At 33.1% G+C, this 14,099-nt stretch overlaps 1 protein-coding gene across 3 annotated transcripts; it reads right to left on the minus strand.

The window, feature by feature from the left end:
- Window positions 1-4,033: 4,033 nt before the first annotated feature.
- LOC137826352 (putative galacturonosyltransferase 15) lies at window positions 4,034-9,178 on the minus strand. Of its 3 annotated transcripts, none has more exons than XR_016515222.1 (6): window positions 8,697-9,178; window positions 7,902-7,945; window positions 6,809-6,958; window positions 5,700-6,281; window positions 5,145-5,398; window positions 4,034-4,509 (listed from the first exon to the last, which is right to left on the minus strand). XR_016515222.1 is itself a non-coding variant. In XM_068632287.2 (6 exons), the coding sequence occupies exons 1-6, from the start codon at window positions 8,911-8,913 to the stop codon at window positions 4,210-4,212; spliced, it is 1,542 nt and encodes a 513-aa protein (XP_068488388.2). In that variant the 5' UTR covers window positions 8,914-9,178; the 3' UTR covers window positions 4,034-4,209. The 3 variants fall into 3 exon arrangements, 2 of the variants coding, with proteins under 2 accessions (XP_068488388.2, XP_068488387.2); XM_068632287.2 differs by having other exon boundaries at window positions 5,145-5,393; XM_068632286.2 differs by having other exon boundaries at window positions 5,145-5,447.
- Between the last annotated feature and the right edge of the window lie 4,921 nt (window positions 9,179-14,099).

Here is a 14,099-nt window from a genome sequence, read left to right on the forward strand (position 1 = left end):
TCAAGTCTCATGTCCTTTTAACGGAAACTATACCACCAATTCCCAAGATTTTTTCTTTGGTGACTCAGCAAGAACGTCAACTGGCTAACAACTTCTCTGTAATCAATATTAATAGTGTTAATTCCAATCAAAATAATGTTCCTGGTGTTTGTACCTTTTGTGGAAAAAATGGCCACACTAAGAATGTGTGTCGGTTTTCCTGGACAAGATAATAGGACTTATAAAAATAATAGAAAAACGTGTACTCACTGTGGTAAAAATGGTCATACGGTTGACACTTATTACAAAAAGCATGGATACCCTCCTGAGTACAAATTCTATAATGGTAAAACTGGTCAAATTAATAATGTTGTTACTATTGATGAAGTTGTTTCTGAGCATTCTCAAAAGAAACAGGAAAATAGAGATTTTCACCTCATTGGACCAAGTGAGATCCTTCACTGCTAATCTCACACACAAAGCAACAGACCAATCTCCCACACGTAACATTTATGCTTCCAATAGTATAAAGAAAACTGGAAATTATTGGATTTTAGATTCAGGAGCAACAGATCATGTTTGCACCTTTTTATTTGCTTTTAATACGTACAAAAGTATAACACCTGTTCAAATTAGTTTACCAAATGGCCAAAATGTTTTTGCTAAAAATTATGGCACTATTGTTTTTAATCTCAAATTCTACCTTACTGATGTCCTATATATTCCCCAATTTTCTTTTAATTTGATTTCCACCTCTAAATTGTGTTCTAATCTTAACTGCAATTTAATTTTTTCATCCATAAACTGTGTGATATAGGACACTCAAACCAAAGAGAGGATTGGTTTAGTTGATGCTAGAGTTGGGTTGTATGTTTTTGAACATTCTACTATTAGAAATACTGTTGCACCTCATATTGTTCCTGCTTTACATTGTACTGTTAAGGACATAAATTTGTGGCATCATAGAATGGGACATGTTTCAAATGAAAGATTGATGGTTTTGAGCACTAAATACCCTTATATTTTTGCTAAGAAGCTTGATGTTTGTGATACTTGTCATCTTGCTAAACAGAAAAGACTTCCTTTTACTTTAAGCAGTTCTTGTTCTTCAAAATCTTTTGAGTTGATTCACATGGATATTTGGGGTCCGTGTTTTGTTATTTCTATGCAAGGTTTCCATTATTTTTTAACTATTATGGATGATTTCTCTCGCTTTACATGGACCATTTTTTTGCACAATAAATCTAAAGTTCGTAATCATATAGTCAGTTTTGTTGCTTATATTGAAAACAACTTTAAAACTACTATTCAAACTATTAGAACTGATAATGGTGCTGAATTTGCTATGAAAGATTTTTTTTCTGCTAAAGGTATAGTTCATCAAACCACCTGTGTTGAAACCTGAACAAAATGGCATTGTTGAACGCAAACATCAACATCTTTTAAATGTGACTCGTGCCTTACTTTTTCAAGCCCATTTACCTCCCTTGTTTTGGAACTTTGTTGTACAACATGCAACTTTCTTAATTAACTGTACTCCTACTCCCCTTTTACAAAAATTTTCTCCTTATGAAAAACTAAATGGTAATCTTTGTGATCTTTCAAAAACGTGTTTTTGGATGTTTATGCTACTCTAACACTCTCACTTCACATAGAAAGAAATTAGATGCACGTTCTGTTCATGGTGTTTTCCTTGGTTTCCAGCATCACACCAAAGGTTATATTTTTCTCAATCTTAAAAATCACAAAATTGAGGTTTCAAGACATGTTATTTTTCATGAAACTAATTTTCCATATCAATTGACTACTGATGTTCAACAGAGTCCAAATATTTTGTGTCTTTACCTCTGCCTCCCAATTATGATTCAAAATGTGATCTCTCTTTTTCTACTATACGGTTGAAACTATTGCGACCACCAATGTTGAAAATGTTGTTGATACTCCCCCTCGGCATTCAACAAGATCAAGGAGACCTCCAGCTTATTTAGAAGATTTTCAAATTGATTTGCCAGTTGTACACAATGTAAGTTCTAATTATCCCCTTAGTAATTATGTTTCTTACCATGCTTTATCACGTAGTTTTAAGCATACGATTCTTTCTATTTCATCCCATATGGAGCCACGCAACTATAATGAAGCCTCCCAACAAACCTGCTGGCAGCTAGCAATGAAAGCTGAATTAGATGCTCTTGACACCAATAAAACATGGCAAATTACTTTCCTTCCACCTGGTAAGAAGACTATTGGTTGTAGATGGATTTATAAAATTAAATACAAATCATATAGAACTGTAGACCATTACAAGGCACGTTTGGTTGCCAAAGGTTACACTCAGTTGGAAGGTCTTGATTTCTTGGATACATTTGCACCAGTTGCAAAATTAACTACTCTTCGTCTCCTTCTTGCTCTTGCTGTTGCCTATAACTGGTCTCTTACACAATTGGATGTTAATAATGCATTCCTACATGGAGACTTGCATGAAGAGGTTTACATGCAACCTCCCCCTGGGCTTCTTCTTCCTAACAACAATGTTTGTAAACTTCAGCGGTCTCTTTATGGCCTTAAGCAAGCTGGAAGACAATGATATGAAAAGCTGTCAACTTTCTTAATTTCACAAAACTAAACTTTATCTTCAGCTGATCATTCTTTATTCTTAAAACGTCATGACACTAACATTACTATTATTCTTGTTTATGTGGATGATATTGTGCTTACTAGGAATGATCGTGCTAAGATTCTTAATATAACCAACATGCTGGACCAAACCTTTAAGATCAAGAATTTGGGCGATCTCACCTACTTTTTAGGCCTCGAGGTAGCCCGCAACAGTTCCGAAATTCATCTTAGTCAAAGAAAATACACTATCGATCTTCTTCATAAAACGAGTATACAAGATTGTGCACATATGCCTACACCTATGCCTACTTTACTCTTCCATTTTTTTCTGCACTTTGACCCCGTGTTCTTCATGTTTGTTTTTCTCTTTTCTTACTCACCACCGCTCGCTTGTATTCTCTTGTTGTCATTGCATTCTTCCTCATCACGTTTCGGAAATCATAATCGTATTATTTGTAATATTTTTAATGGTTTCTTTCTATATTATTCATTATAACGGGTTGTAGAATTCATATTGTGTAGAGGTTGATTAATTATTGTTTTGGATAAAGATGACAGTTTACTACGAAGAGCAATAATATATTGACACCTTGCTTCATTATACAATTTCTAATTGATGATATAAAAAAAAATATTTTTGTCATTTCATATAAAAATTGAAATTTTAGGCAAAGAAGAAAGGTTGTATACTGGAGCAACATTGTCAATGTATCATTTTAAGCCTAACTCAACCCTATAAAACTAACTCATTTGATTTGGTTTGCATCCACTTATATACAATGAAATATTCGCATCACTAGTCGATGTGGGATCTCCAACAATAAGATACTAAGATTACTCTCAATATTACTTAAGACAACAATTTTTAAATCAACTGGCCTCGTTATGTAATTATATAATGACAATTCAAACCGTGATCAAATTTGTTTGCAGCATCCCATAGACAATGGTTTAAAAATATACATCTGCTTTTAACCATCGCTAAAGTGACTTGGTGTACTGGTTAATAATCGGATTTAAAGATACTATATTTTATATTGATTGAATTTACATACAGAATGCATAAAAAAGAAGAAGTAATAATTACCTATGTAGAAAAGGTTTTGTTTTAATAATGTGTAAGGAACCCTTGATGTAAACTTAAACCAAGTAAAGAATCTTAAAATCCAAATTTAACAAGATACAAATGCTATCTAGTAAGACGATTAATATCATCATTTTCAAAAACAAAATAATTTACTAGACTATTACATTACATACTTATATGATCACCATTCTTAAATGCAGCTACTGCAATAGCTTCTGACAGGGTATTGTATATATAGTTTCATCTATGTGCTATATATATATATGTATGTGGATGATGATATATGAATGAATGCATGTTACAGAGACTGAAGCAAAACCTTCTTCTCTCTTATTCCATGCATAGGGTATAAATCATTAGAAATTTTCATCGTGAGACTTTTTTTCAGATTTTTTTCGAAGTTTTTTTTTTGTAAATTTTGTAAAATTACACAAAATATTTGTAAAAAAAAAAGTCCCACAACTATGAAAAGTTCTAATAATGATAATTTGTTCTATCTCAACATCAACTTTGGATCTGTAATTTCTTCACTCTATAATGCTACATTTCCTAATAAACTTATGGGAGAAATTTACATATCTATTCCATAAAGTTCGAACCTCAGGTAAACCAATTTCGAGCCACGGCTTTGCTGGGCCATTGAAATGAACAACTGCAGCACCTTCCACTCTCTCTAAGCTATTGCTGGTTTCTTCTTCTGATCGATGCTGATAACCCAAATCAGTGACGAGCCATAAAGAATCTATGGGCTGCACTTCACCCTCAAAAGCTATCAAAGCAGGTGCAAGAACTCCAGGATTCCAGAATGTCAACCCAGACTTCACGTTCTGTAATCAAATCAGAGAGATAACATGTGATCACAAAATTAACATAACTAAACAGCACCCTTCATCAATGAATATCCAGAGCACAATATTTCTTTCTCTCTCTCTCTCAATCATAAAATCTTAATATTCTTATTGCTTGATCTAATAAAAAACTTATCAACATTTCAAATAGCTCGATCTTGTTCATTAAGAATGAAGCACTCCTAAGAAGGAAAAATGTTAGGTTGAAAAACATTATTTGCTAGCTCCATTTTGATGCATGTTAAAACTCGACAAGACACGTTTTATATAAAGGAATACATGAACGCCTCATACAATAAACACTTCATTTTGTTTATTTTCATTTTTCTTCTTATCACTAGTCTCTTCTGTGATTTCTTTCTTTCTCTCATAATGTGTAATATCAATAATGATAGAACTCCATCAAAACGAAACAACTATTTCTCAATCAGTTATATTAATATTTTAATTATATTTTTTTTTAAAAATTAAACTATTAAACATATTACTATTAAAATAAAGTTGTCAAATAATTTTTTTTTATGGATTATGAAAGTATTATTCCAAGAATATGTACTTAAAACATTTTGCTTGTATGCACACAGTGGCTTTTGTCCACACAACATTTTACTTACAAGTTTCAACCAGTAATGATAATTCTTAGTAATATCTGATCTCCTCCAAGCTTCAAGGTCAAATATATTCACGCCAAACAGCCATGCACATTTATCACTATCAAAGTTGGATGATATGATAGGATGTGAAAAGTTCAACAAGTTCACGTATTTGTTTCCTGGGCAGCAGCTGTTCTCACACCATGACTTGAACACGGAACCACTGACTTTGCCATTAAGATCTAATTCCCACAAAAAAGATATGTCCTTCTGTACTACAATATCATCATCCACCAATACAACCTTGTTTAGATTTGGAAACAGCTGTGATGGTCCACAAAATTCACATTATAAAACAATCATGAATAATCAATGACTTTGTCTTGTTTTATCACTAAAATCACAGGAATGGTTTTAAATTAGTGATCTCGTAGCATTCCTTAATAATATATTGCAGATATTGTGGTGGAAGAGGCCACAAAAACGTTGAAAATCGCTTGCTGACACCATTTTCAAAATCCTTGATGTTAGGGCTAGCTAAAAAAAGTAAGAAAGAAGAGAAAACTAATTAGTTACCTGAGGGATATAGAGACGGAGATGATTCAACAAGGAAAGGCTGCTGGGCTTTAAAGCTTCTAAATATCTGTTATCCTCTTCATCATGCTCAAGCTCCTTCTCTTTGTAGTTGTTGTAGTAGTGCTTCCAAATTAAATCATTAGTTTCCAGCATCTCTATGACACCATCATTCACTTCTTTAGACCAATCACAGTGGTGTAACCCCCTGACCTCAACAACTGCTGAATTAATTGAGTTGATGGCAAACCAAGTGTGCATGGGAGTATAAGTTTTCTTGTCGGTAACAACGTGAAAGACTAATCTTCCAGGGTTGGCAGAATTTTCAACTGTGGAGGCTACAACAACTGAAGCTGCAAGGACGTTGTCTGTTAGGAGAACGATGTGGTGAAGGGTAGGGTCAACAAGGCGAGAGACATGTAGAGGAGAAGGTAGACGAGATCTGGCCATGGCATTTACCACGTATTCTTCGGCCAACTTCAGACAAAGACAATGCAAACCTTTGGGAACTCCGTGTGAAGCTATATGCCAATTAAGTGACTCCTTCTTTCTAGCTGATTGCACCTCACGTTCCATCTGTGATAGCTACATACATATCAACATAGTTAAGGACATTACTCTAAGTGTTTTCAGTTAAATTAGTAAGTTATTTGTATAGTTTTTCCTATTTCTAAAGCTTTCTATCAAGCATACTCATTAGAATATGATTCCGTTTCCCAAATATAATATGACCTAGCATAGCTCAAATGGATTTTTCCAATCATAGTAAACAACATTGTCCTCAACACAACAGCAGTACAGTAGAAGCTGCATGGAAGTTCACAATTGAAGGAAGAACCACATATAGAATAACAATTAAGAAATATGTAAGAGCTAAAGACAATTTCTAAACACTAATTTTTGTCTTAGTTTCCAGTTTACATACCTGATCCCTAAGGCTTAACACATATTAGATATATCGAAAATTTTCCAAAGAACTATCAACTTAATGTTTATATTATTTAAGTCCTTTGCAAACTAGCTTCTTGTGGATCAATAAATTATGGAATAGTGTATTGGAATGGTACGTAATTATCTTAAGAAGAACTAGCTAAAACAAAGTCGATATTTACCGTGGCTTTGGTCTTGAAAGCAAATGCCTTAAGGTCTTGTTTGGACGCCAACACTTTGATAAGCTCGTTAAATGACATTGTTCCTCCTTCATTTGCATTATTATCATCATTTGCCTCTATTAGTGCTCTGGTCAGCTCTTCTCTCAGTTTCTTCATGCATATATACACACACAGTATCATCGTAAAAATGGGAATGAAAGTCACGCTAACGTAAAATATGAGATTGATTTTCTCATTACTCATTATTTTTCTATACATCTTTCTTTTTACCATAATAGATTATAAACTTCACTTAATTAAAACACATTATAAATAAAATTATTCCTATTCTTTTTTTTTTTTGTAAAGCTCATAAACTCTTGGTTACTCAATTAAACATATTCTATAACTACATGGTTTAGAATTTATAAATCCCTATTGTCCCATCATTCCAAATAAAAGCTAAATTTCAGCACGTGCAATTTGAAAATAATCGGTTTACTTCCATGTTTAACAAAATTTCAATTTCAGCATAATTTTGAAATATTATCATCAAAATACATCTCTGAATCTTTTTCACCAATTTTATGAAATTTTATTGATATTTTGTATCAAACAATGGATTACACTTGTTGTCACACCTTTCTCTCTTCTAATATTTTATCTTGCCGTATTAATTTACTTTAGTCTCATCCCTTTGAACACCCGCATGCCTATGGCGGAGATTCTGAATTCTGTTATCTCTTTCACCTCCTCGCTTATAGTGTTTGTATTAAAATTCAATACTAACAATACTCTTCCTTTAATATAACTAGACTTCAAAATAACAAATATTTCACATAGTTAATTATATATGTATCTATATTAATAAAATAACATAGCAAAAGTAATTATTCCAATATTATTCAAATCATATTAGAAATTATCGATGATTGCACACAAAATATACTTTGTAAAAATAAACCATAAAATATTAATTTCAACATTATACAAATCACCTTAAAACGAATTAATGATAATAATAATAATTTATTAAAATAGGTTATTCAAACAATAAGTAAAAGCTGGTTATTAAGCTCAATCAGAAAGGAATAAAAATATAGATTGGCTCTACCAGATTGGCGTCAGCTCCGCCGAAAAATGTCGATCCCACGCAATCTGCAACAATTATAATGCTTCACTCATTAGCATCAACTTTTTCACTTTAATGGTTTTATCATTAATTATATAAGGATTCGATTTTATTTTTTGTTGAAAGATAGAAAAAAGAGGGAAAAGGGATGCTGAAAATTGTAAGCATCAACTTCACAAATCCGTTTTATATAAACTGATAAAAATAAATGCGTAATATGATACATTTACAAATTAGATTGTAATTTAAATCTTTAAACATCAAATGTTTTCAAAATATGTAATTCCTAAAATATCATCATTAAGAATCAAAATATCTTTTTCTTTAGTTTATCTTTTTAAATTGCAAATGTTGTTACAATAAGTCCAGTTAGTTGATCTTTTTTATCTAAATAAATTGAAACAAAAAATGTTAATGCATGTGTTTAAAAGCTGGAATTATAGAAATCATATTTAATGCATTAAAAATATGCCTTTTATCAAACAATTCAATTTTTAAAAAAGTTTGTAATTATTTAACAGAATTTTAAAAATGGTAAAAAAAAGAGCATTATGTTTGACGAAGAAGAAGAGAAAACAAAATAGTAAGTTTTTGTGTTTATGATTTTGAAAAATAAGTTGAAAGAAGAGGCCTGCTGGTACGTTGTTACAGATTGGGTGGTACTTTTATCAACACTCAAATTCATATGTACTTTACTTGTCCCACCCAACTAGGAAAACGGTTACCGTAAAAACAAAATAAATATAAATATATTTTAAAATTACAAGCGAAATTTACCTAAGGTGGAGCACGCCGCAGAAGATTCCACCACCAAAACTGCTACTCTCACAAAGCCAATCAGCAACACGATTCCTAGAGCCACCACCGTCCGGTTGGAAATCCGGCGACCGGTGACGGTGTCGGCAGGAGCAGTTGTCTTTGCGGATGATTTTGCGGCGGATTTGGATGCAGCAACAACTCTTTTTTTCTCCTTCGCAGATACATAGAACTTCATCTTCCGAAATCCATTCGCCTCTACCTAACTTTTTTCTCTTCCTTGAGTTCCTCCAACATCAAATCCGTACCAGATCTGAGCCACTTACACTCACAAGGAGATGCGCCTGTTGCATTCGCATGAGTCCACGGTTTCGATCGCTTTTTCTCTGAATTGAATCGAATCGAATCGAAATGAGGTTGAGTTTTTAGGACGACAAGAGAATAGTTATAGTTGCAGAGAGAGAAAGCTGGTGGAAAATGCGAAAACCAAAGTCGCGGGAAATGATTATATTGCAGAGACAAGTTGGTATTTGAGGGATTTGCAAACTCATTTTTCGCCACTGCTTTTCTCCATATTTACTCTTTTGACACTTTCACCGACACCTCTATCACGTGCTGTGGCCACCAATTCTTTTCTTTCACATCTTCCTAATACCACTATTTTCATTTTCCATATTTCTGAATTAATAAATATGATACAACATTTTTTTTATTATATTCTTCTTTTAATACTCCATGTTATTTTCAAACTTTTAAATGTAATGCGTAATTATAGTATGATGTCAAAAACACTATTCACTAACTTGAATTAAATTTAGCCATTTTAAATTGATTTGTAAGTATTCAATAAAAAAATCAATATTTTGATTTTGATTATAATTTATTCTTCTACAATCTTTATTAAAATTTCCAAATGATTTAGCAAGTTAAATGTTAATTAAAATAAACTTTTAACGGTATATTTTGGAAATCTAAGGTTTTAATGTACCACTTTAACTTGTTTGTTATTTTCGAAACTAATGTTGAGGTCGGTGATTCTATCTCAAAGCTCCACGTGTTGTTCAAATCTTTTCAATGCTGATTTCTGCTCCTCTGAACTATGTGAGCAAACTGTAATAACACGCATGATGTTCTCAGATAAAGGTAGAAAATCATCACAAGCAAAATTTTAATTTAAGGGCTAAATATTTTAATTTTATTTTAGAGTGAAATAAGTAATATTATTAGTTATTAATAAAAAGACTAATACGGTCAATATAATGTAGACATATAAATAAATTATGAAGGTTTTAAACTACTAAATTTATTGTTTTCATAACATAAACCTGTTTTAGAGAAACTAGCCAGATCTATATCCAGAAAATAATATATATATATATATATATATATTATTAATATTAAACAACTTTTCAAATTTCTGACATGTAAAGAAATATTTTGAATCTATCAATTAAATTTGCTAATTGATTGTGACGAGTTCTACAATGTGGCCTGGGTTTTTATCAATGTTCTAGTAATTAACAGTTGAGTTTTGGATGGAGATATAAGAAAGGTGTAGAAACATATCTGAACTGAATCAAGATTTTAAATACTAGTCGTTTAAGTCTTAATGGTTTTATTATGATTAAATTAGTAATAGTTAAGTAAAAAAAACTCAAAAGTAGAATACTATTTATAATTTGTAATGTTTAAAAATAAATTTACGACAAAATTCATAAATGATAGCTCAATATACATAATATTAAAAACTCAATATATAATTAAATCAAATATTTTATAATACTTAAATTTAATAACACATAATAACATTTATTAGCTGATATAATTAATATAATTATCTTTCATATCATAGGAATAGAATTATATGCATCATAATAAATCATTTTAAATCTTCGCAAAATGGATTTATAAGGTTATGATTCTTCCTACTTATATATTATAAATTGGTCTATTATGTAATTAATGTAGGATTTTCAGCTCACTTTCTTCGAATGCATCTACATGTTATGTGTGAAACTAAATATTCACTTGTTGATTTTGTATGTTTGAATTAGGTTGAATTTCATCTTACAAGTTTATCCTAACGAGATTTGATGTGACTATTAATCGCCTACTATCAGATATTTATCATACCACTTTGAATATCTAGACTCATAGGAATTGTAGACGTGGGGAGAATTGTTAAAGATTTTACATAGACTATTGTTCTTACAATTTTTAGAGACCGAATTTCCCCTATCGAATGACTCTTGCCTTCTCTTCAACTCCGACCGTTATTCTTGGATGTCCAAAAGGGTGGGGTACTTGCAAAGATACTTCGACGCTAAAGTTAAATGAGGTCAATTTAAGTGGTCTAGGTCAGAGCTCAAATATCATTACCTTTCACCATGAGGGTCATCTCTTATTTATACTATTCTATTAGGTCTGATCCTGTCAGAATGATTAAGGCAGACCCAATGAACACTTAAATACGCTTTATAACCCCTAATCGGGATTAACGCTCATAACCTGTAATTTGACGTGGATATTGCTTTTCGCCGAGAGGCCGCCATGTTGTTTGGGTAACCGGCCACTCGGACTTCCGATTTTCATTAGATATAAGTTTTGATGAACACTTTGAAGAATTCCAGTAGAACTTTATCGTCATGGCAAAGTCGTGCACTCTCCATTTGTCTCCAACTTGCTGAACAATGTTGATAGAAGATCAAGCGTATGACTCTTGCCAGTTTCAAGTAGAACACTAGTTTTAACTAGGTAGAAGCTTTGTTGATGAGGAACACTTTGAAGAATTTCAGTAAGGCTTTATCGCCATGACAAAGTCGTGCACTCTCCATTTGTCTCCAACTTGCTGAACAATGTTGATTGAAGACCAGACACCTGACTCTCACCATTTTATGGCAGAACATTTGTCTCTCAGGCTTAAGCTTATGCAGGGAAGCGAAAAGTCGTAACAATTGATATTCTCATCAATTCTTTTAACGGCTTGGTCGAGTGTTGGGCGTTGTGCCACGTTACTGAGCATTACGACTTGGTTGTAAGGCAGGGTGTCCTATCTATATTATCGACGATCTGACTACTTGGTCCTTGGTAGAACACGCGAAAGGACTAGGGAGATTCATCTTCTTTGTAGACCTGTCAGGCTTATCGAATGTCGCCTACATTCTTTTGTTTGAATTGTCGTTTGTGAATGGTGGCATCATTTACTCATGATTTCATGTGTGGTTGACGTGTCACGTCAGTTCATGAACAGTCAGTAGATCTGAGTCATTCCTCTTGATTAGATTGAACACCCCATATTTAAATGACGTTTGGCCTTCTCCCCCCCTCCCATTTTTAGCGCTATAAATAGCGAGGAGGTGGTCCCTCCATTTGCTTATTCTCCTCTCTCACTTCTCCCCCTCTCCGATTAACTTCAAAGCTAGAAACATAGGTAACCAATGTCTTCTTCCTTCTCTAACAGTTTTACACTTCTATCTCTTATTTGTTCTATTGTTTCATGTTCTCGAGTTCTTTATTCATGGCCAACGTCATAGTTATCGGGTCCACAGTCGGTTCTTCATTCTGCCTGTTGTTTCCATCATACTTCGGGTGGTTACCATGCGATTTTTCGATAGGTTTTTCTTTTAGCCACACGGTGGGCGCCAAAATGTTCTTACAACTTTTTCGAGACCGAATGTCCCCTATCGAATGGCTCATGTCTTCTCTTTAACTCCGAACGTTCTTCTTGGACGTCTGAGAGGGTAGGATACCTTTCTCCATGAGGATCCCCTTTTATTTATACTACTCTATTGGGCCTTATCATGTCAGAAAGATTAAGGGAGACCCAATGAACACTTAACTACACTTTATAATCCCTAATCGAGATTAACACTCTTAACTTGTAATTTGACGTGAATACTGCTTTTCGCCAAGAGGTCTCCAGGTCGTTTGGGTAACCGACCACTCGGACTTCCGGTTTCCACGACATAAGTTTTGATGAACACTTTGAAGAATTACAGTATGGCTTTATCGCCATGACAGAGTCGTGCGCTCTCCATTTGTCTCCAACTTACTGAACAATGATGATTGAAGACCAGACGTCTGACTCTCGCCAGTTTCTGGCAGAACACTGGTTAACTAGGTAGAAGCTTTGTTGATGAGGAACACTTTGGAAAATTCCAGTAGAGCTTTATCGCCATAACAAAGTCGTGCACTCTCCATCTGTCTCCAACTTACTGAGCAATATTGATTGAAGACCAGACGTCTGACTCTCGTTAGTTTCTGCCATAACAACTATAAACCAGACTAATTTATAGCATATAAATGAAAACAATTTCCATCTTAGAAACTGATTTTATAAGGTTAGGTTAAACTTAAATTTACCCTTATTAAATGTTTAATTTTAAGAGAATCATATAGATAAGTTTGTTTTGGTAAACACACGTACAAAACAATTTTAACCTATTTGTGCAGTTTTAGATAAACTGGTTGTGACAGTTTTTTTGTTTTAAAACAGGTTTTCGTTCGTAAATGAACTGGTTTGATAATCAGTTTCTAGTTGAACAGTATAATCAAACTATTTTGTTTAATTTATAATAATAATAATAATAATAATATTAATGTACCTGTATGGATATTGGGGACTGAGTAATGTTGGTCCACGTCGATACAAGGTGTCTGCTTCAGTCTTAGTTGTCCTGTCCTTCGAGTTTCCTTCTTCCTCGTGCGCCTCGGTCGGCCGGTGGGGGTACCTGCGATTGTGCTCCGACGCTCAAGTTAGTAATCTCTCTCAGTGAGAATCCTTGATAATCCGAAAAACATACCTTTCTCTCTTTCTTTCTCTTCTTTTGTATGTCCCCTTGGGCTTGGGCCCTCCGGGTCGTTAGTGGTTCGCGACCTGTTTTGTGGTCCTTGGATCGTGGGTCGTGTTAGATGGTTTCCTGGGATCTAGGGGGTGTTCCCGAAAATCCAGGGAGTGCTCACGTGTGTTTGTTGCTCGGTGGGAATTGTAACCGTTTGTCCCACGTGTAACCACATTCTTTGCTTAATTAGATAATTTACTTCGAACCACGTGGTCGTCCGGTGCCGACCGGTACAATTAATAATAATAATAATAATAATAATAATAATAATAATAATAATAATAATAATAATAATAATAATAATAATAATAAAAGGTGATTATTTCGTTTTGTTAAAACATTTTTAAAATTATCCTTTAATGTATTATAATCAAACCCACATTTCCAAACACCTTTTTCGTACACAAATAAATTAAATAAATTAAATTAAACAAGATACTTTATATAATTAGTGTTCCTCTATACTAACAAACTCAAACTCAGATCAATTAGTAGTCAAAATTTACTTAACCATATATTCAGAAATCAAACTGCATACTACCAATCAATAAAAGAACTAAATTATATAGTTTAGGAATTTTTC

Source organism: Phaseolus vulgaris, chromosome 8 (genome assembly GCF_051622355.1).
Source record: "Phaseolus vulgaris cultivar YP4 chromosome 8, ASM5162235v1, whole genome shotgun sequence".
Classification (NCBI taxonomy): Eukaryota; Viridiplantae; Streptophyta; class Magnoliopsida; order Fabales; family Fabaceae; genus Phaseolus; species Phaseolus vulgaris.